Source organism: Scyliorhinus torazame, chromosome 18 (genome assembly GCF_047496885.1).
Source record: "Scyliorhinus torazame isolate Kashiwa2021f chromosome 18, sScyTor2.1, whole genome shotgun sequence".
Classification (NCBI taxonomy): Eukaryota; Metazoa; Chordata; class Chondrichthyes; order Carcharhiniformes; family Scyliorhinidae; genus Scyliorhinus; species Scyliorhinus torazame.
Genome location: NC_092724.1, coordinates 161,808,698 through 161,831,474, shown reverse-complemented (window position 1 = coordinate 161,831,474; position 22,777 = coordinate 161,808,698). Strand labels below are relative to the sequence as shown.

The 22,777-nt window shown below is 45.7% G+C and overlaps 1 protein-coding gene across 4 annotated transcripts in view; it reads right to left on the bottom strand.

The window, feature by feature from the left end:
• Positions 1-304: 304 nt before the first annotated feature.
• LOC140395701 (BUB3-interacting and GLEBS motif-containing protein ZNF207-like) overlaps positions 305-22,777 on the bottom strand; it is a 46,124-nt gene continuing 23,651 nt past the window's right edge. For 2 of the 4 annotated variants that reach the window (XM_072483786.1, XM_072483789.1), the window contains 5 exons: positions 4,434-4,582; positions 4,034-4,138; positions 3,310-3,552; positions 2,974-3,136; positions 305-1,497 (listed from right to left, as the gene is read on the bottom strand). In XM_072483786.1, the coding sequence (XP_072339887.1) occupies positions 1,328-1,497; positions 2,974-3,136; positions 3,310-3,552; positions 4,034-4,138; positions 4,434-4,582 (830 nt within the window). In that variant the 3' untranslated portion in view covers positions 305-1,327. The remainder of the gene's footprint in view (positions 1,498-2,973; positions 3,137-3,309; positions 3,553-4,033; positions 4,139-4,433; positions 4,583-22,777) is intronic. The other 2 variants (XM_072483787.1, XM_072483790.1) reach the window with 1 other exon arrangement.

Sequence of the window (22,777 nt, the reverse complement as noted above, 5' to 3'; positions counted from 1 at the left end):
ATTTCTACATCCATAAACCATGCATTCACGCCACGATCTTTCCAGAAAGGTTTTAAATATACTCTCTTTTTGTTGCTTTACTGACCTAGTTTCCCCACAAATATGAATAATTTAGTATATACTGGTCCAATATAAAGCATGCAGAGATATACACAGATATATACAATGTTGGTTCATTCCGAAAGCATAACCAATAAAATCCCCCTCCAATGCTTTTACTTTTATTTTTGCATTGAATCACAGCAACATGCAGTGGTACAAACCTTGAGGCAGTGATCCACAGCTGGTCATGAATAAAGCAACATTAATGTTTCCATCAAGTTTTATTACAATGAGCTTTACAACAGTACAGAAATTAAGAAATCAGGTACGACCTATTTAGGTTCAAAATGTTTTTTTGTACCCTGGATACGGGGTACGTTAAACAGTTACATAATCAAAACTCAACTTAACAGGTATATGGTGCTGCAACAAGCAATTGCACCAGAAGCCCTCACCAAACAATGTTGGGGACAGTAAAGTCCAACAGCACCTAAAGTGCTGCGAAGGCCTCACTTTTGTTTTTAATACAAAAGCAAATTTTAATTTACAGAACTTGCCTTTAAAGGTGGTACTGTACGTTCATGAAACTCCAGCGCCTTCAATATTTTTATATATAAATGGACCATATTTATTATACTTCACTTCTAAAAACCTAGATGAAACATGAGAAAAGAAGCTATACAACATGAATTGCAATTACATGGGGGGGGGGGGGGGGGGGGGGGGGAGGGAGAGGAGAGCGCGGAGAGGGAAGCGCATGTGAGGAGAGGGACGGGGGAAAAAGGGTGGGGGTGGAGAGGGAGGGGCGCAGGAGGGAGGGGGAAAGGGTGTGGGAGGGGAAGGGCGCGGGAGGAGAGGGAGGGGGAAATGGCGCAGGAGGGTGGGAGGGAGGGGGAAAGTGCACGGGAGGAGAGGGAGGGGGAAATGGCGCGGGAGGGAGGGAGGGGGAAAAGGGCGCAGGAGAGGGAGGGGGATGCGCGCGGGAGGAGGGGGAAAGGGTACAGGAGGAGAGGGAAGGGAAAACGCTGGGGAAAGAGCAAAAGGAAACGCATCAAGATTTTGCTTTTCAAGAGTATGCTTTTCTTTTCCCCACTATTGAGGTAAAACAAACAGCAGGTCCTCGGGTTTTGCAAGTGTTTGTGGTCATCATTAGCAGGCAGGAAGAGGTTTACCAGGTTTTTCTTAAAAAATGTTAAAGTCACTTATATTCACTGAAGCTTGTCTAGTTAACAGCAAGTTGAGAAAAGGTTGAATCTCCAAACCTATTAACGTAGGTACACCAACTTCAGTAGCGGCCCCCTTGTGACATTACTGGAGGCCTCATTCCTGACATTCCCATTGGCGGCCGAGGGGGTCCACCCTGGTAAGGGGGCACCATTGGAGGTCCCTGTCCATAGGGAGGCATGCCACCAGGGTGGTAACCTGGCATCGCCTGTGGAGGGCCACCAAACTGACCTGAAAGTAAAGAAAATAGGGCTTGTAAGTACAAACACTAGTGAACGGTCAAGTAAGTACGACAAATTTTAAAACAGGGCAAAAGTAAATTTATATGAGCTTAACACCACTTTTTGACTGATTGGTAGTGTGTCCTAGTATTTCTGACCTCATTACAGCCTTGGTTCAAATATGGATGAAAGAACTGAATGCCAGAGGTGAGGTGAGAGTGACTGCCCTTGACGTCAAGGCAGCATTTGAGAGTATGGCATCCAGGAGACAATGGGAATCGGGGAGGAAACCCTCCGCTGGTTGGAGTCATACATGGCACAACGCAAGATGGTTGTGGTAGTTGAAGGTCAAACAACACAAGTCCCAGGTCATCTCAGCTCCAGGACATCACTACAGGAGATCCTCAGGGTAGTCTCCTAGGCCCAACCATCTTCTGCTGCTTCATCAATGGCCTTCCTTCCATCATAAAGTCAGAAGTGAAAATGTTTGCAGGTGACTGCATAATGTTCAGCACCATTCATGATTGCTCAGATAATGAAGCAGCCCGTGTCCAAATGCAGCAAGACCTGGTCAATATCCAGGCTTGGGCTGTCAAGCGGCAAGTTGCATTCACGCCACACAAATGCCAGGCAATGCCCATTTCCTACAAGAGAGAGGATCTAACCATCACCCCATGACATTCAATGGCATTATCATTGCCGAATCTCATGGAAACCTCTGGTTTTGAAATTGTGCCCCCTCGTTCTAGATCTCGCCACCAGCTGGAAACATGCTCTCTGCACCTACGCTATCAAGTCCCCTCAGAATCTTGTGTTCCAACAAAATCATCTCTTATACTTCTAAATGCCAATGAGCATAGGCTAGTGGTGAAGGGTTTTGATACAGTAAATGCTGTTTCGAGTGACAGAAGGGTGGGTAACCAGGGGACATGAATTTGATGGTTACTGGCAAAAGAACCAGAAATGTCATGAAACAATTTTTTTGATATACAGCTGGTTGTGATCTGGAATGCACTGCCGTAAAATGGTAGTGAACAGTGATTCAATATTGACGTTCAAAATGGTCGTGAACAATGATTCAATACGGACGTTCAAAAAGATTTGGCTAAATACTTGCTTGACATGGAAAAATGTACAACTCTTTGTGGAAAGAGGGGGTGGGGCTCTACCAAAGGACCGCACCAGCAAAATGGATAGATGATCTTTGTGCTGTTTCATTCTTTGATCTCTGCACTATTAGGATTTCAAACTAGACACCATTAATTCAATTTTGTTTATAAACCTGTATATTTCCACTGGTTTTCCACTGCATTTACTCCTGCCACACAATGAACCCTTTATCGTATACAGCTTATCAAAATCAGTGGTTAGCTAACAGAAGTTGTATGCACGGGCCTCAAGTCATACGGAGTACTTCTTGGGCCTCTGAATAGTAGCAAATATAAATAAACCATGATTGCTAAACCTACAGAAAGATGTTCCTAACCTGGAGGTGGCATGGGAGGCCTCATTGCTGGTTGCTGAAGTGGCATTCCTTGTTGTGGTGGCATCATGCCACCCATTGGCCCAACTGGTGGTGGCCCCATAGGTGCCTGGCCTTGCCGGGGGATATTGCGCTGATACTTTGGAAATTGAGCTCTCCTTTCCTCCTAAGGGGGGAAGAGGAAAATAAATTGCACCAATACATTATTTCCCTTTCAAAGAAAACTAACTTTTAATAAAAATACGCTACTGAATTTTCTATTAGCATGGCACAGAAGTTATATCCAGTTAAGACAGAAGGATTTTAATTAAATGATTAGAGAAAAGCCCATACACTTACCAGTGATATATCCTCATCTGGATGGATCAACTTACTAGTTGCACTAGTTGTGGTTAGAGTAGCAGGCTTACTGGTTACAGGGATGGGTGGCTTAGCTGCTGAACTGTTCGACGTGCTGGTGGCAGTAGCTGCTGACTGCGTGTATGCTGGGAATGTGGGTTTTGGAGGTTCTGCAGTAGTGGCTGGCGTACTGTTGAGGGGTTTAAAATCTGTACCCACAGGTCCGGAGACAGACTGCTGGCTCTGTTGAATCAACACCGCAAAAGTTAGATTAATTGCAAATCCAAAAAATTTCAATCAAAATGAAGCCTCAAGCAAAGCAGTTTAATTTTCCAAATAACACTCTATTCTAAAAGTTGCAGGTTTACAAGTTTCAATTCTGACAATTCAAATTAAGTATCCTCAAAAGCGTCAGGAGGATTTTTAAAAAAAGGTGTGAAATTAAAAAAAAATCTGTCTCAATTTAAACTGGCAAACCTTCAGCAGACTCTGCATCAGATGTAAAAAGCTGCTGGGTGTTTCTTGGTGATTGCTTTTTATTTTAAATATAAAATTGCTAACTCTACAAAGTAGTACAGCACACTACACCAGATTTAGCATTACACAGCCCATACACACTCCAAAAGCCTCTAAAGCTAGTTTATAGCATGCTCAAGAATTATTCTGGCAGGTGAAGCACTGTGAATTAGTCTAACACCAGAACAGATGGTGACTGCCTGCGTACTTGTGCTGCACTAGGAAACAGAGGTTTAGAGGAAGTTGAGAGATTTGCCGAATTTGATGAAGCTGTAGTGGAGGTTGTAGTTGTGCTTGAAACACGAGTCCCCATCTGAAGCATAAAAAGAGCAGACAGTGAAAATCCTCAACAGCTGCCAGTACGCTGCACTAAAAGGGTGACTGTCAGACATTCAATGCATTAAAACCTAGGGGAATTTAAATTTCCTATAAACATTTTACAACTTACCCTGAATAAATGCATCCCTAGTCTAAGTATCAACTGTAATGAATTATGACCAGATAACGATTAATGTTATTCACACACCAGGAAACAATTGTTGCATTCAGATATTACGTAGGTCAAAAGGACTTTCTAACACTGATAATACATGTCAGCAAGCACTTACTTGGCCAGCACTGGGGAAGAGTGGCTTTGAAATAGGAGGTTGTGGACCAGGTCCAGGTAGTGGTGCTCTATTGGGTAGACCAGGTGCAACCACTGGCTGTGACTGGGTCATTGATGGCCCTCCTGGACGGGGAACAGGTGGTGGCATACCTGAAAGAGTACAAGAAAACTGTGAGAGGGAAATCAGCACAACTGAGACTTAGCAGAACAGTTAAGTTACTAATCTGCAATTCCACTCCGTTGTTCCACAATGCTTATTAAATACAAAGAATATTGTTCATATTATCTAGTTCCTTCAGAACTTAATGGTAAGTAAATTAACAGCTATTAAAGTAATTGGAGACAGTAACTGATTATTGGATTTTGTCACGCTTGTTGAAACCATAAATTATAAATCATAAATCCAGTTCCACCCATTTATTCAATAAAAATGACATTGAATGCCCTGTACCAGCTGCATCTTCAAGTATTTACCAGAATAAATATGGCCCCATATTTACAAAATGAATGGCTTATAGTGAAAGAAGTGAAATCGTACAGCCAGGAACAGGAATCTTTCTATACATGAGTTTAAAATTAGTGCGGAGGTAATAAAAGGAAGTGTGATTTAGGGTATAATTCACAGGGGCACATAAAAGCAAATAAAGGTTTTTAATTTGTACAAGATATTGGCACAGCTACAATTGTAATAAAGGCAAAGTGCTGAAGAAGTAACATTGGACTTGAATTGTTAACCCTTTCTCCCCACATTCTGCCAGACTTGCTGAGCTTTTCCAGCACTTTTGTTTTGTATTTATTCCACAATTGTAATATTAGCAATGGCAGTATTTTGTTTTTATATTAATGTTCTAATATCAATGGTGGCTTTGGACAGTCAATTATAAGATAAATGTTATATTCATTGTAAGGGTACAATAAAGATTAATTAAATCAAACCAACAAGAGTTTGTTCTTTTTACAACTTCTTTCATTCATTTGTCCATGAGATGTCACTCCAAAGCCAGCATTTATTGCCAATCTCCAAATGTCCTTCAGAAATTGGTAGTGAACTGCATTTTTGGAATAATGCAGACCATATGGCCTTGTGAGGGAGGGAATTCCAAAATTTTAACATTATGACAGTAAAGAACATGAGCAGCAGGACAGAGAAAAAAAAATAGATGGCAAGACTTAAAAATGTAAAAGCTTGATCTTGAAGAGAAAAGCTAGCTATTGAGTATAGGGATGGAGAAAGAGATAAGAGAGCTTCAGAGAGAGAAAGCTGTGTGAACCGCCTAAAGTGAAACTTAAGAAAGGAGAGAGTAATTCAGATGGTTACTTTGATTCCTTTGAGGAATTTTATTTTTACTAAGAATTTGAGGCCGGTAGCTAAATTCAGAGGATGGAGTTGAAAGATATTTCACCTCATTTGAAAAGATAGCTGTGAAATTGAAATGGCCAAGATATCCTTGGGGTTTTCATGTTAAAGTGTTTTGTTAGGTACAGCAATGAATGCAAGCTTATCAGAGAATCAGTTTGCAGATTGAGATAGTTAGGGAGGCAATTATTAATGCTTTATGAACTTGTCCCTGAAGCTTATCAGTTGAAGGTTAGAACTATAAGAAACAGGTCTAACCAAACTTTTGTCGGGTTTGCAAGAGAAAAAGAAGTCCCGTGGGATGAAAATTAGACGAGACTTTTGAAAACTCAAGAGTAGTAATGATTTTGGAAGAATTTAGAGACAGCTTTGCAGTGAACAAAGACACATTCAGATGAGACACAAAATAAAAAGATCAGGGAAGCTGCTATTTTAGCTGACATATTATATTCACACAATGTTGTCATATGAGAGTACCTTTAAGACATGGATGTTTAAGCAATGTACCTTTAAGAAATGTCAGAGAGTGGGTGGAGCGGAGGTCAGATCAGCCATTTTGGCAGTTTTTAGTTTTCAGTTTTGAAAAAGAGCTGGTGTGTCTGTGTGTTTCCAGAGAGCTGCAGTTTTGCAGTTTGAAAGAGCTTGGGAGTGTCTGTGTTTGCAATGAGCTGGATCTCTGCCATGAAAGACTATCTCTGGATCATTAGGGTGATTTAAACTAATAACAGTAAAGCCTTTAACCTGGTGTGATTCTGTTTAAAGGTGTTAAGTCTCTTCGAAGTTTGAAGGAACATTTTGAGGAATTATTTACTGTTGCAATATTTTCGGAGTTATCTTTGAAGTAAGGGGTGTTAAGAGATCCAATGTTTATTTAAGATGTTGAGTTCATGGAATAAACAGTGTTTTGTGTTTAAAAACCCACGTGGCCATAATTGTAATCCCATACCTAGGGAACAAGCCGTGTGCTAGGAAAAGCAACAAATACATTAAAGGGGGATGTTGGTTGAACTCCATGATACATTTTGGGGTTCTGAAAACACCTCGCCCATAACAACGTTGTCAAGAAAAGATCATATGAAATTAGCAGGAAAATTGGAGATGTAGGAAACCTAGTGGCGGTAAAAATATTAGTAACAAGGAAGGATGCCAGTTCACTAGCGATGGAAAAGTGGGAAATAAATCTGAAGATAAGAAGGCAATATGTTATCATCGAAATAAGACTGAACACACAAGGTCAAATTGTTGGAAGTTGAATGTAAAATTTATTTCAGTAAGAGACTCAGAAGAGTTACGTGACTAAGAGTCACTGCGGGCTCAGACTTGGTCCAGGACACACCAATAGGTTTTGCACAAGTGAAAAGGAAGGATTAGTGCTAGAGAAATGGGAATGTGTTCATAGTATACCCAAAGAAATTCTGAAAGGCAGGTAACAGAGATGGTCAAAGATTTTATATGCAGAGGGAAAGTATACCCATGCGTGCAGGAAAGAATAGGAGGGAGTGGCACACGACACAGTGGTTAGCCCTGCTGCCCGTGGCGCCGAGGATCTGGATTCGGATCCCGGCCCGGTGTCATTGTCCGTGTGGAGTTTGCACACTCTTCCGGTCGGTGTCTGTGTAGGTTTCACCCCCACAACCCAAAGATATGTAGATTAGGTGGATTGGCCCCTTAATTGGAAAAAAAATAATTGTACTTTAAATTTATTTTTAAAAAAGGAAAAAGGAATTGTTGTTAAGATTTTAAGGGACATGGGGGCTAGTCAGTCCTTGATGTTATAGGATAGTGCTATCTGTTGTCCAGAAGCGTTATTGCAGGAAAGAGTATTAATTAGAGGAATTCACAGAGAAGCCAAACCTATCCCGTTGTGTAGCAATTTTGAAAACAGGAAAAGTCATTGTTAGGGTAATGGAGAAATTGACCTTGCAATTTATAGGTCACAGATATTGACAATATCTACTAAGTAGTGCAACCTGTTGAGATGCATTCAACAGAGATTTTACAGAAAGAACATCCTGGATTGTTTCCAGGTTGTGTAATGATAAGTTCACAAGTTAAACAGGAAGAATCTAAAAAGACAGGGGGAAGGAAGTTGAAATTCAATGAGCTGTATCTGTATCTGAGATTAATCAGAAGGTTGGAGAGAAAGGGACTGATGGGTTATTCTGTGAAATTACCAGTGTTAGAACAGCAAAATCCCAGCATACTCCCACTGCTTCTGGACCTGGAATACCTGACCATGAAGTGTCGTCCATACTATCTTCCACGCGAGTTCACTTCAGCCATCATCACAGCAGTCTACATCCAAGCCCAGGCAAAAGTGAAGGCGGCGCTGGATGAACTGTACACAGTTATAAACAACTACGAAACAGAACACACAGAGGCCTTGTTCATCGTGGACAGGGACTTCAACAAGGCCAACCTCAAGAGTGTACTGCCAAAATTCCACCAGCACATCTCCTGTCCCACCTGGGGTGACAACACTCTTGACCACTGCTACTCAAAAACCCCTTGACCACTGCTACCATTCCATCAAAAAATACAGTGCTCCTTCTCCCGGCATACAAGCAGAAACTCAAGCGCAAGAATCCAGCTAAGAAGGTTGTGTGGTGCTGGTCTGAGGAAACAGAAGAGCTCCTACGTGACTGCTTGGAGACAGTGGACTGGTCCATATTTAAGAACTCAGCGACCAACTTAAATCACTACCGTCACAGACTTCGATGTGGAGATGCCGGCGTTGGACTGGGGTGAGCACAGTACGAAGTCTTACAACACCAGATTAAAGTCCAACAGGTTTGTTTCGATGTCACAGACTTCATCAGCAAATGTGTGGACAACTGCTTGCCAAAGAAAGCAGTATTTACGTTCCCCAACCGGAAACCAAGGCTCAATCCAGTGATTGACTCCCTACTGAAGGACAGGTCGGAGGCATTCAAGTCAGGCGACCCTGTCCGATTCAACAAATCCAGGTACGACCTCTGCAAAGCCATCCGAGATACCAAGAGAGAATATCAGACCAAGCTAGAGTCACAGACTAGCGCTATAGACTCCCGGAGGTTGTGGCAAGGCCAAAACAACATAATGGGCTACAAAGCGAAGCCAAGCAGCATCTCCAGCAGCAGCGCAGCACCCCTCCCCGATGAATTCAATGCATTGTGTGCTCGGTTCGAGCAGGAAATCAACGATCCGCTGTAGAGTGCCCCAGCAGCCCATAACACACCCATACTCACCATCACAGCTTCCAAAGTCAGATCGGCTTTCATGAAAGTGAATCCTCGGAAGGTGAAGGGTCCGGACAGGATCCCTGGTTGTGCACTCAGAGCCTTCGCGGACCAGCTGGCAGATGTGCTCGCGGACATCTTTAACCTGTCCCCACCTGCTTCAAGAAGACCACCATCATACCGATGCCAAAGAAGAACCAGGCAATGTGCCTCAATGACTACCGTCTGGTGGCCCTGACTTCAGTCGTATTGAAGTGCTTTGTGAGGCTGGTTAAGAAGCGCATCACCTCCATACTCCCAGAACGCCTCAATCCACAGCAATTCGCATACCGCCGCAACCGGTCTACAGCAGACGCCATCTCCCTGGCCCTACACTCATCCCTAGAGCATCTCGACAACAAGGACTCCCACATCAGACTCCTATTTATTGACTACAGCGCCGCTTTCAATACCATAATCCCAGCCAAGTTCATGTCAAAGCTCCAAAACCTAGGACTTGGCGCCTCACTCTGCAACAAAGATCCTCGACTTTCTTTTTTAAAAAAAAAAAATATTTTATTGAAAATTTTTGGTCAACCAACACAGTACATTGTGCATCCTTTACACAACATTGTAACAATACAGATAATAATGACCTTTTTTATTTAAACAAAAACAACAACAAATAAATAAATATTAAATAACAAAAATAAAAACTAGCCCTAATTGGCAACTGCCTTGTCTCAGGCCACCCCCCCCCCCCACCCAAGTCCTGGGCTGCTGCTGCTGCCTTCTTTGTTTTCCCCCATCTATCTTTCCGCAAGATATTCGACGAACGGTTGCCACCGCCTAGTAAACCCTTGAGCCGACCCCCTTAGGACGAACTTAATCCGCTCCAACTTTATGAACCCCGCTATATCATTTATCCAGGTCTCCACCCCCGGGGGCTTGGCTTCTTTCCACATTAGCAATATTCTGCGCCGGGCTACTAGGGACGCAAAGGCCAAAACATCGGCCTCTTTCGCCTCCTGCACTCCCGGCTCTTGTGCAACCCCAAATATAGCCAACCCCCAGCTTGGTTCGACCCGGACTCCTACTACTTTCGAAAGCACCTTTGTCACCCCCATCCAAAACCCCTGTAGTGCCGGGCATGACCAAAACATATGGGCATGATTCGCTGGGCTTCTCGAGCACCTCGCACACCTATCCTCCACCCCAAAAAATTTACTGAGCCGTGTTCCAGTCATATGTGCCCTGTGTAATACCTTAAACTGAATCAGGCTTAGCCTGGCGCACGAGGACGACGAGTTTACCCTGTTTAGGGCATCTGCCCACATCCCCTCCTCGATCTCCTCCCCTAGCTCTTCTTCCCATTTCCCTTTTAGTTCGTCCATCATAGTCTCCCCTTCGTCTCTCATTTCCCTATATATATCCGACACCTTACCGTCCCCCACCCATTTCTTTGAGATGACTCTGTCCTGCACCTCTTGTGTCGGGAGCTGCGGGAATTCCCTCACCTGTTGCCTCGCAAAAGCCCTCAATTGCATGTACCTGAATGCATTCCCTTGGGGCAACCCATATTTCTCAGTCAGCGCTCCCAGACTCGCGAACTTCCCATCCACAAATAGATCTTTCAATTGCGTTATACCTGCTCTTTGCCACATTCCATATCCCCCATCCATTCCCCCCGGGGCAAACCTATGGTTGTTTCTTATCGGGGACCCCCCCAATGCTCCGGTCTTTCCCCTATGTCGTCTCCACTGTCCCCAAATCTTCAGTGTAGCTACCACCACCGGACTCGTGGTATAGTTCCTTGGTGAGAACGGCAATGGGGCTGTCACCATAGCCTGCAGGCTGGTCCCCCTACAGGACGCCCTCTCTAATCTCTTCCACGCCGCTCCTTCCTCCTCTCCCATCCACTTACTCACCATTGAAATATTAGCGGCCCAATAATACTCACTTAGGCTCGGTAGTGCCAGCCCCCCCCTATCCATACTACGCTGTAAGAATCCCTTCCTCACTCTCGGAGTCTTCCCGGCCCAAACAAAACCCATGATACTCTTTTCTATCCTTTTGAAGAAAGCCTTCGTGATCACCACCGGGAGGCACTGAAACACAAAGAGGAATCTCGGGAGGACCACCATCTTAACCGCCTGCACCCTCGCTGCCATTGACAATGCTACCATATCCCATCTCTTGAAATCTTCCTCCATCTGTTCCACCAACCGCGTCAAATTTAGCCTGTGCAATGTGTCCCAATTCTTAGCTATCTGGATCCCCAGGTAACGAAAGTCTCTTGTTACCTTCCTCAACGGTAGGTCTTCTATTTCTCTACTCTGCTCCCCTGGATGCACCACAAACAGCTCACTCTTCCCCATGTTCAATTTATACCCTGAAAAATCCCCAAACTCCCCAAGTAGCGTTGTAGCGGATCCTTTTCCTTCTTTAAAAGAAGCGATATCGTTGCTTCTGACATAGTCGGGGGCAGTTGTCCCCTTTCCTTTGCCTCGTTAAAGGTCCTCGTCAGTAGCGGGGCGAGCAAGTCCAAATATTTTCTGTAAAATTCAACTGGGAATCCGTCCGGTCCCGGGGCCTTTCCCGTCTGCATGTTCCTAATTCCTTTCACCACTTCTTCTACCGTGATCTGTGCTCCCAGTCCCACCCTTTCCTGCTCTTCCACCTTGGGAATTTCCAGCCGATCCAAAAAATCCATCATTCTCTCCCTCCCATCCGGGGGTTGAGCTTCATACAATTTTTTATAAAATGTCTTGAACACTTCATTCACTCTCTCCGCTCCCCGCTCCGTCTCTCCATCTTCGTCTCTCACCCCCCCTATTTCCCTCGCTGCTCCCCTTTTCCTCAATTGGTGTGCCAGCAATCTGTTCGCCTTCTCTCCATATTCATACTGTACACCCTGCGCCTTCCTCCATTGTGCCTCTGCAGTGCCTGTGGTCAGCAAGTCAAATTCCACATGCAGCCTTTGCCTTTCCCTATACAGTCCCTCCTCCGGTGCTTCCGCATATTGTCTGTCCACCCTCAAAAGTTCTTGCAGCAACCGCTCCCGTTCCTTACTCTCCTGCTTCCCTTTATGTGTCCTTATTGATATCAGCTCCCCCCTAACCACCGCCTTCAACGCCTCCCAGACCACTCCCACCTGAACCTCCCCATTGTCATTGAGTTCCAAGTACTTTTCAATGCATCCCCTCACCCTTAGGCACACCCCCTCATCCGCCATTAGTCCCATGTCCATTCTCCAGGGTGGATGCCCTCTTGTTTCCTCCCCTATCTCCAAGTCTACCCAGTGTGGGGCATGATCCGAAATGGCTATAGCCGTATATTCCGTTCCCCTCACCCTCGGGATCAATGCCCTACCCAACACAAAAAAGTCTATGCGTGAATAGACTTTATGGACATAGGAGAAAAACGAAAACTCCTTACTCCTAGGTCTACTGAATCTCCACGGGTCCACCCCTCCCATCTGCTCCATAAAATCCTTAAGCACCTTGGCTGCTGCCGGCCTCCTACCAGTCCTGGACTTCGACCTATCCAGCCTTGGTTCCAACACCGTGTTAAAGTCTCCCCCATTATCAGCTTTCCGGTCTCTAGGTCTGGGATGCGTCCTAGCATTCGCCTCATAAAATTGGCATCGTCCCAGTTCGGGGCATACACGTTTACCAAAACCACCATCTCTCCCTGTAATTTGCCACTCACCATCACGTATCTGCCCCCGTTATCCGCCACTATAGTCTTTGCCTCGAACATTACCCGCTTCCCCACTAATATAGCCACCCCCCTGTTTTTCGCATCCAGCCCCGAATGGAACACCTGCCCTACCCATCCTTTGCGCAACCTAACCTGGTCTATCAGTTTCAGGTGCGTTTCCTGTAACATAACCACATCTGCTTTAAGTTTCTTAAGGTGTGCGAGTACTCGTGCCCTCTTTATCGGCCCGTTAAGCCCCCTCACGTTCCACGTGATCAGCCGAGTTGGGGGGCTTCCCACCCCCCCCCCTTGCCGGTTAGCCATCATCTTTTTCCAGCTTCTCACCCAGTTCCCACGCAGCTGTATCTCTCCCAGACGGTGCCCCCCCGCCCATCCTTTCCCGTACCCACTCCCCCCTTTCCCCAGCAGCAGCAACCCAGTAATTCCCCCCTCCCCCCCCCCCGCTAGACCCCCCGCTAGCGTAATTACTCCCCCCATGTTGCTCCCAGAAGTCAGCAAACTCTGGCTGACCTCGGCTTCCCCCCGTGATCACGGCTCGCACCGTGCGACGCCCCCTCCTTCCTGCTTCTCTATTCCCGCCATAATTATCATAGCGCGGGAACCAAGCCCGCGCCTCTCCCTCGGCCCCGCCTCCCATGGCCAACGCCCCATCTCCTCTCCCTCCCCACCTCCCCCCATCACCACCTGTGGGAGGAAGAAAAGTTACCATACCGCAGGATTGAATCATAAAACCCCTCTTCGCCCCCCCCCCCCCCCCCCCCCCCCCCCCCCCCCCCCCCCACTCGTCCCACCACTTTGTCCAAACGTTCATTTTCGTAGTCCAATCATTCCAATTTTTCTTCTACAATAAAAGTCCACGCTTCATCCGCCGTCTCAAAGTAGTGGTGCCTCCCTTGATATGTGACCCACAGTCTTGCCGGTTGCAGCATTCCAAACTTTATCTTTTTTTTGTGAAGTACCGCTTTGGCCCGATTAAAGCTCGCCCTCCTTCTCGCCACCTCCGCACTCCAATCTTGATAGACGCGGATCACGCGTTCTCCCATTTACTACACCGAGTTTTCTTCGCCCATCTAAGGACCATTTCTCTATCCTTAAAACGGAGAAATCTCACCACTATGGCTCTGGGAGTTTCTCCTGCAACGATCCTCGCACCATAACTCGGTATGCTCCCTCCACCTCCAACGGACCCGTCGGGGCCTCCACTCCCATTAACGAGTGCAGCATCGTGCTCACATATGCCCCGACGTCCGCCCCCTCCACACCTTCAGGAAGGCCAAGAATCCTCAAATTGTTCCTCCTTGCGTTGTTTTCCAGTGCCTCCAACCTCTCCACAGATCGTTTCTGGTGTGCCTCCTGTATCTCCGACTTCACCACCAGGCCCTGTATATCGTTCTCATTCTCTGCTGCTTTCGCCTTCACGACCCGAAGCTCCTGCTCCTGGGTCTTTTGTTCCTCTTTCAGCCCTTCAATCGCCTGTAATATCGGGGCCAACAACTCTTTCTTCATTTCCTTTTTTATCTCCTCCACGCAGCGTTTCAAAAACTCTTGTTGTTCAGGGCCCCATATGAAACTGCCACCTTCCGACGCCATCTTGGTTTCTGCTTGCCTTCCTTGCCGTTGTTCCAAAGGATCCGCTGCAATCCGGCCACTTTCCTCTCCTTTTTCCATCCGTGTCCAGGGGGAACACCCTTCTGGTTTACCGCACGGTGTTTTTAGCCGTTAAAATTGCCGTTGGGGCTCCTATCAAGAGCCCAAAAGTCCGTTCCACCGGGAGCTGCCGAAACGTGCGACTTAGCTGGTCATCGCCGCACCGGGAAGTCGATCCTCGACTTTCTAACCCACAGACCACAATCAATAAGAATAAACAACAACACCTCCTCCACAATAGTCCTCAATACCGAGGCCCCGCAAGGCTGCGTACTCAGCCCCCTACTCTACTCCCTGTACACACACGACTACGTGGCAAAATTTGGCTCCAACTCCATCTACAAGTGTGCTGACGATACGACCATAGTGGGCCGGATCTCGAATAAGGAGTCAGAATACAGGAGGGAGATTGAGAACCTAGTGGAGTGGTGCAGCGACAACAATCTCTCCCTCAATGCCAGCAAAACTAAAGAGCTGGCCATTGACTTCAGAATGCAAAGTACTGTACACACCCCTGTCAGCATCAACAGGGTGGTGATGGTTAGCAGTTTCAAATTCCTAGGGATACACATCTCCAAAACTCTGTCCTAGTCTACCCACGTCAATGCTACCACCAAGAAAGCACAACAGCGCCTATACATCCTCAGGGAACTAAGGAAATTTGGCATGTCCACATTAACCCGTACCAACTTTTACAGAGGCACCTTAGAAAGCATCCTATCTGGCTGCATCACAGCCTGGTATGGCAGCTGTTCGGCCCAAGACTGCAAGAAACCTCAGAGAGTCATGAACACAGCCCAGTCCATCACACGAACCTGACTCCCATCCATCGACTCCATCTACACCTCCCGCTGCCTGGGGAAAGCAGGCAGCATAATCAAAGACCCCTCCCACCCGGCTTACTCACTCTTCCAACTTCTTCCATCGGGCAGGAGATACAGAAGTCTGAGAACACGCACAAACAGACTCAAAAACAGCTTCTTCCCCGCTGTTACCAGATTACTAAACGACCCTCTTATGGACTGACCTCATTAACACACCGTGTATGCTTCACCCGATGGCAGTGTTATGTAGTTACACTGTGTATCCTGTGTTGCCCCATTATGTATTTTCTTTTATTTCCCTTTTTCCCCCCATGTACTTAATGAACTGCTCGCAGAAAAATACTTTTCATTGTACCTTGGTGCACGTGGTAACAAACAAATGCAATCCAATAAGGCATTTGTACCAGATAGCATGAAATAGAAGTAGAAGGGCAGCACGGTGACACAGTGGTTAGCATTGCTGCCTACGGCGCTCAGGACCTGGGTTTGAATGCCGGTGCTGCGTCACTGTCAAGAGTGGAGTTTCCACATTCTCCCCGTGTCTGCGTGAGTTTCGCCCCCACAACCCAAAAGATGTGCAGGGTAGGTGGATTAGCCATGCTAAATTGCCCCTTAATTGGAAAAAATAATTGGGTACTCTAAATTTAAAAAAAAAATAGAAGTAGAATGCATTCCAGTGTGATTACCCTACAAAATGTGTCCATAAGGAAATGGAGACTGTCTGATGTTCCGGCAGATGAAAAGTGGGCGGTACTGCACCAAGCAGTGATACCATATGGGTACCAGAATGAGATTCTGAGTGACTTATGAAATTTCAATAGCTGAGCATTTAGGAATACTCAGGTTTGAGATACAAAACCATTTCTATTGGTCTGGACTACATAAAGATGTAGTCAAATTTTGTCAAACTAGTTGAAAGACTAAACTCATGCAGTAATTACTCCTGTCACCTTTACTTCCGATTTCAGCGTTTGAGGAACCCATTAACAGGGTATTGACTGTATAGGACCCCATCCCAAGACTAAAAGTGGGAATCAATATTTGCTGACAATCATGGATGAGTCCACCAAGTTTTCAGAAGCAATACCATTGCGAAAGATTAAATGAGGGTATTTAAAAGTTTATTGGATAAGCATATGGATGATAATGGCATAGTGTAGGTTAGATGGCTTTTGTTTCGGTGCAACATCGTGGGCCGAATGGCCTGTACTGCGCTGTATTGTTCCATGTTCTATAGTAATTTTTAGAGTAGACCAAATTCTTTACAAGATATGAATTACCAAAAAAAGAAATCAGTTCAGGGTTTGGCTTCCATGTCACAGCTGTTTAAAAAATCTGGGAAGAAAGCAGTTTAGGTCATATTGTTGTTTGCTATTAGGAATACTCCGAATGGGGTGGCACTCGGCGCAGTGGTTAGCAGCAGGACTACGGCGCTGAGGACCCCGGTTCGAATCCCGGCCCTGGGTCACTGTCCGTGTGGAGTGTGTACCTTCTCCCCGTGTCTCACCCCCACAACCCAAAGGTGTACAGGATACGTGGATTGGTCACACTAAATTGTCCCTTAATTGGAAAAAAAATTTTTTTAATGAATGAAGGGGACCACTCAAGTTGATTCAGAAGTGAATGAGTCAAAGTTCTGAAACTACTCTCCTGGATTATGTGACAAAATTCAGAAAAAGATTTTGTAGGGCATGCAAATTAGCTAGGGAACATTTAAAGATATCACAGCAAGTGATGAAGGCAAGGGCAGATAAAAGAGCAAAGACTTGTTTTGTGGCTGGGAAAAAGCTGTCAGTATTGTTGCCAGTGTATGATGAATAACTAAAAGGCAGGGTCTAGTGGACCATAGCACAGTGAAAACAGATCGAGTGAGGTAAGCTACTTACTCAGTAATTAACCGACTTTAGTTATTTTTTCTTTATTCATTTGCGGGATGTGGGCTTCGCTGGCTAGGCCAGCATTTGTTGTCCATCCCCAATTGCCCTCGAGACGTTGGTGGTGAGTCGCCTTCTTGGACCATTGCAGTCCGTCATGTAGGTACATCCACTGTGCTATTAAGGAGGGAGTTACAGGAATTTGATCCAGTGACAGTGAAGGAAAGGAGATATATTTCCAAGTCAAGATGGTAAGGGCACCCTCCAGGTAGTGGTGTTCTCATGTATCTACTACCCTGTTCTTCTAGATGGCAGTGGTTGTGGGTTTGAAAGGTGCTTCCTCAGGAGACTTGGTGAGTTCCTGCAGTAAATTTTATAGATGATACACAAGGCTGCTATTGTGTGAAGGGGAGCCAATCAAGCAGGGCTGCTTTGTCCTGGATGGTATCACGCTTCTGGAGTGTTGTTGGAGCTGCACCCATCCAGGCAACTGTGGCGTATTCCATCACATTCCTGACTTGTGCCCTGTAGATGGTGGACAGGCTTTGAGGAGTAGGGGTGAGTTACTTGCCGGAGGATTCCTAGCCTCGGACCTAGTCTTGTAGCCACAGTATTTATATGGCTTGGCCACATCAGTTTCTGGTCAATGCTAATCCCCAGGATATTGATAGTGGGGGATGCAGTGATGGTAATGCCATTGAATGTCATGGGGCGATGGTTTGATTCTCTCTTATCAGAGATGGTCATTGTTTGGCACTTATGTGACGCGAACATTACGTGGCATCTGTCAGCCCAAGCCAGGATATTGTCCAGGTCTTGCTACATTTGCATGTGGACTGCTTCATTGTCTGAGGAGTCATGAATGGCGCTAAACATTGTGTAATCATCAGCGAACATGTGCAATCATCAGTGAACATCCCCACATCTGACCTTATGATGAAAGGAAGGTCACTGATGAAGCAGCTGAAGATGGTTGGGCCTAGCTCTTTAGTCCACGGTTGAGCTAAAGCTGTAATGAGGTCAGGAGTCAAGTGACCCTGGCGGAACACAAACTGAGCGCCAGTAAGCAGGTTATTGCCAAGCTTGATAGCACTGTGCTGACCTCTTCCATCACTTGATGATGATTTAGGGTGGTAATTGGCCAGGTTGGATTTGTCCTGCTTTTTGTGTACAAGACATCCCTGGGTAATTTTCCACATTGCCAGGTAGATGCCAGTGTTGTAGCTGTATTGGAACAACTTGGAAATGGCACAGCAAGTTCTGACAAGTCTTCAGTATTATTGCCAGAATATTGTCAGGGCCCATAGACGTTGCAGTACCCAGTCCATCAGCCTTCTCTTGCTATCACGCAGAGTGTCAAGAGTTCATTCGACAGCTTGAAAGCTATACGAACTACGATAGCTAGAGGGGTGCACGTGGCGCAGTGGTTAGCACTGCAGCCTACGGCGCTGAGGACCAGGGTTCGAATCCCGGCCCTGGGTCACGCGTGTGGAGTTTGCATATTCTCCCCATGTCTTTTTTTTTGTAAAATATTTTTATTCTCCATTTTCACGTTTTCTTCAGAATTTGCATCCCACCCACGAGCAGTAAATGGTAACAAATACAAAGTCGATTTCCTTATCAACAACGATCCCATCCTCCCACCACCCCAAGCAACAACCCACCTGACAATATAAACATCAAATAGAACAAACCCTCCCAACGGTGGGACAAACAAAGGAGAAATTAAAGAGAAAGGAATTAGGAATCGCCTATGGTCACCATTAACCTATAGAGTCCCTCCCTCCCCCTAACATTCAATGCCATCCAATCCCCGAAAGAGTAGCGTAGATGACACCCATGCATTGCAAACCCCCCACCCCCTCCCCTCCACTTCCTCTTACAAAAATCCTCCCCCAAACCTCCGTTCCTTTCCCCCATCTTTCCATCCCGGCTAGACTCATCGGAACCTGTTCTGCCGGGCTCAGATGGCCATAGCCCCTCCTCCCACCTCACTCCTGTTCACTGGCCGGCTTAAATCGGCCAGCCTGGAGGCCCCCACAGGGTCTCTTTCCCCCTTGCCCGGCCCCAGGAAAACCCAAGAAATCCCCTTTAGCACACGTACCCCGCATACACACCCAAGCCCCAAAGAACCATCATTGCAAGTGAAAGTCCCTTCTCTTCCCTTGTCCAAGTATATACAACGTTGGCTCATTTAGCACATACACCCCCGCCGCAGTGAAAAAATAGTTACGAGGCAACATAAGTACATGACCACTTCTCAATTCAGCCACAGTCCTTCTGCCTTCGCAAACTCCTCCGCTGCTTCCGCCGTCCCGAAATAAAGACCTTGGATTTGTAGGTCACCCTCAACTTACTGATGTACAGCACCTTCTTCACCCAGCTGAAGACAGCCTGACTCCTCGCCAGCTCCACCGTAAAGTCCTGATATATGCGTATACCAGCTCCAGCCCACTGCACCACCCGCTTCTGCTTTGCCCAGCACAGGACCTTCTTCACACTGTACCTATGAAAAGTGTCACTACTCTTGGCGGCTCACTCTCCTTTGGTGCAGGCCTCCACGATCCAATTCATATCGGGTGGGATCATCACCCTCCCCCAATTCTTCGCCAACATCGTGGCAAAATACTCAAGACGGCCTCGGGTCTTCCACTCCTTCGGGAAGACCCACAATCCTCAGATTCTGTCGCCTGGATCGGTTTTCCAAGTCGTCTATTTTGGCTCGCAGGCCCTCGTTGATCTCTATCACTTTCCGCATCGCCTTCCCCGTTGAGGTAAGGTGATCGCTGTGCTGTAACAATGTCTCTTCCACTTCCTTCTGCGCCCCGCCTTGCTCCCGTACCTCCGCCACTGCGTTCAATACCGCTGCCCTCACCGGGGCAATCGCCTCCTCCACCAGCACTTTCAATACCGCCCCATCTCCTTCCTCATCGCCTCCATGTGTTTTGTAAATTGCCTTTAGAGTTCCACGGCCATCACCATAGTCATTTCTTCAGCCGTGGGCAATGCGGCCTCCCCTGGTACCCCAGCCTCCACTTTTCTTGCTGTCCCCGCGGTGACCTTTCCACTCCCCGACGGACTTTCAGCTGTTTTTTTCACGGCCGTCTTTTTTATTTGTTCTCGACATCCTTCTTCACTGTGCCTTCTCCCTGCTTTTGCCGTCTGTTACCCCTGGGACCGGGCGTTAGACCCCGAAAATGCCATTCCCGAGCGGGAGCCCTCCAAAGTGCGGCTGCCTCCCGCCTGCCGTCACCGGAAATATTCTCCCCATGTCTGCGCGGGTTTCACCCCCACAACCCAAAGATGCATCGGTTAGGTGGATTGACAACGCTAAATTGCCCCTTAATTGGAAAATAATAACTGGGTACACTAAAAAATTTTTTTTTTTTTTTTTTTTTTAATAAAAACTACGAACACCGATCTCAGTTTCCTCAAGAAGCCCCAGCATCACAGGTGCCAGTCTTCAGCCCACGTGATATCAAGAAATCACAAAAATGGACCTGCTGTGTGCATATTGTCAAGTACCCATACAGGAAAGGGTGAAAGAGGTATCAGCTTTTGTGACGCCAGATGGTCTATATCAAGTCAAAGTCATGCCATTTGGTGTGAAGAATGTAGTAGCAACATTTCTCAGAGGCAAACAAACCTAGTAAATCAAGGACTGAGCGACTGTGCTGTTTATATTGATGGCTTAGTAGTATTCAGTTAAGTATGAGAGGAGCATTTGGAACACTTAAAGGAACTGTGTGAACAACTGCAAGGAGCCAACCTTGTTGTAAACATGGCTAAAAATGAATTTCCAAAAGCACAAGTTACATAATTAGGCCACAATGTTGCTCATGGTCAAGTGGTCCCACAAGACGCAACGGTACAAGCCATTGTGGAATTCCCAGTGCTTACAACAAGCCAGGAAGTTGAGATTTCTAAGCACGAGTTGATTTTATCGCAGTTTGTGCCAAGGTTTAGCAGTGTGGCTGGTTGCTCTGTGACTGGATTATTAAAGAAAAGAAAATTCCAAAGGACGCAGGAGTGTCAGAGTTCATTTGACAGCTTGAAAGCTACACTAACTACGATAGCTGGAGGGCTGCACGTGGCGGTGGTTAGTATTGCAGCCTACGGCGCTGAAGGCCAGGGTTCGAATCCCGGCCCTGGGCTACTGTCTGTGTGGAGTTTGCACATTCTCCCAGTGTCTGCGCGGGTTACACCCCTAAACCCAAAGATGCGTTGGTTCGGTGGATTGACCACGCTAAATTGCCCCTTAATTGGATAATAATAATTGGGTACACTAAAATTTATTTTAAAATAAAACTATGATAGCTGTTCTAGCAGCACGTAATCATACCAAGCAGTTTAACCAATGATGTGCGTGTTGCTATGTTATTACAAGATGAAATAAGAATTGAAAAGCCAGTAGGATATTTTTCATGAAAGGTGAATGGACATCAGAAGAAATATTCAACCAGAGAAAAATAAAGAAGTTTGCAGCGTTTTGAAATTTGCATTGAAAGCAATTCTTCAGTTACAATTATATAATGACCACAACAAAGTTAAAAGTTCTGGAAAATTTTCAAAACCAGAACGCCAGGCTGTTCAGGTGGAGTTTATTACTACAACCACTTTATAAATTATACATGTGGCTGGATGACAAAATGTAATTGCAGATGCAATGTCAAGAGTTTAAAATTCAAGAGTTTGGGCCTTTGGAAAATGGAATGAAATGAACTCTGTTTTTACAAAAACCTGGTGTATATTTTCCTGGTAGTGTAGTGGTTTTGTATGTATAGATGAAAGTAATGCGCAATGAGTTGAGATAATGAAACTTTTTTTGAATTATGACCATTTATTTTTCCATGAGGCTTAAGGCACAAAGAAAAGATATTATTTTTAATATCTCCTGCTGTGTTTCTGTGAAGCAGGCTTGTGGGAGGCAGTGTATGCGTAAAACTAAGTTAGGTAAAAGCAAATTACTGCAGATGCTGGAATCTGCAACAGAAACTACTGGATAATCTCAGCAGGTCTTACAGCACTGTGGTGAGAGAAGGGAGCTGATGTTGAGAGTGGGAATGACTCTGTCAGCTTTGACAAAGTCATCCAGAAACATTAGCTCCCTTCTCTCTCCACAGATGCTGTCAGACCTGCTGAGGTTGTCCAGTATTTTCTGGTTTTGTTAATTAAGCTAGGGATCGAGTGTCTACAAGGATGAAGATATCAAAGAAGTCTAGGAGTGAAATGCATGTATTTGAAGTAAATATAAAACAGTCGAATTTTCTATAAGTAAATATGTCACGAGTAGAAATTTGCCAAGGGAGATAACTTGCATCCATCGATTCCTGTCTACATCTCCCGCTGCCTTGGGAAAGCGGGCAGCATAATCAAAGACCCCTCCCACCGGGTTATTCTCTCTTCCATCAGGCAGAAGATACAGAAGTCGGAGAACTATGAACAGATTCAAAATCAGCTTCTTCCCCACTGTTACCAGACTCCTGAATGGCCCTCTTATGGACTGAATTGATTTCTCTACCCATCTTCTCTACTGTCGTAGTACTACACTCCGTATCTTCACCCGATGCCTGTCTATGTATTAACATTGTGTATTTATCATTTGTCTTATGTTTTTCATGTATGGAACGATCAGTCTGGACTGTACGCAGAACAATACTTTTCACTGCACCTCGGTACATGTGACAATAAATCTAAAACCTAAATGAGGATTTGGATTTTCA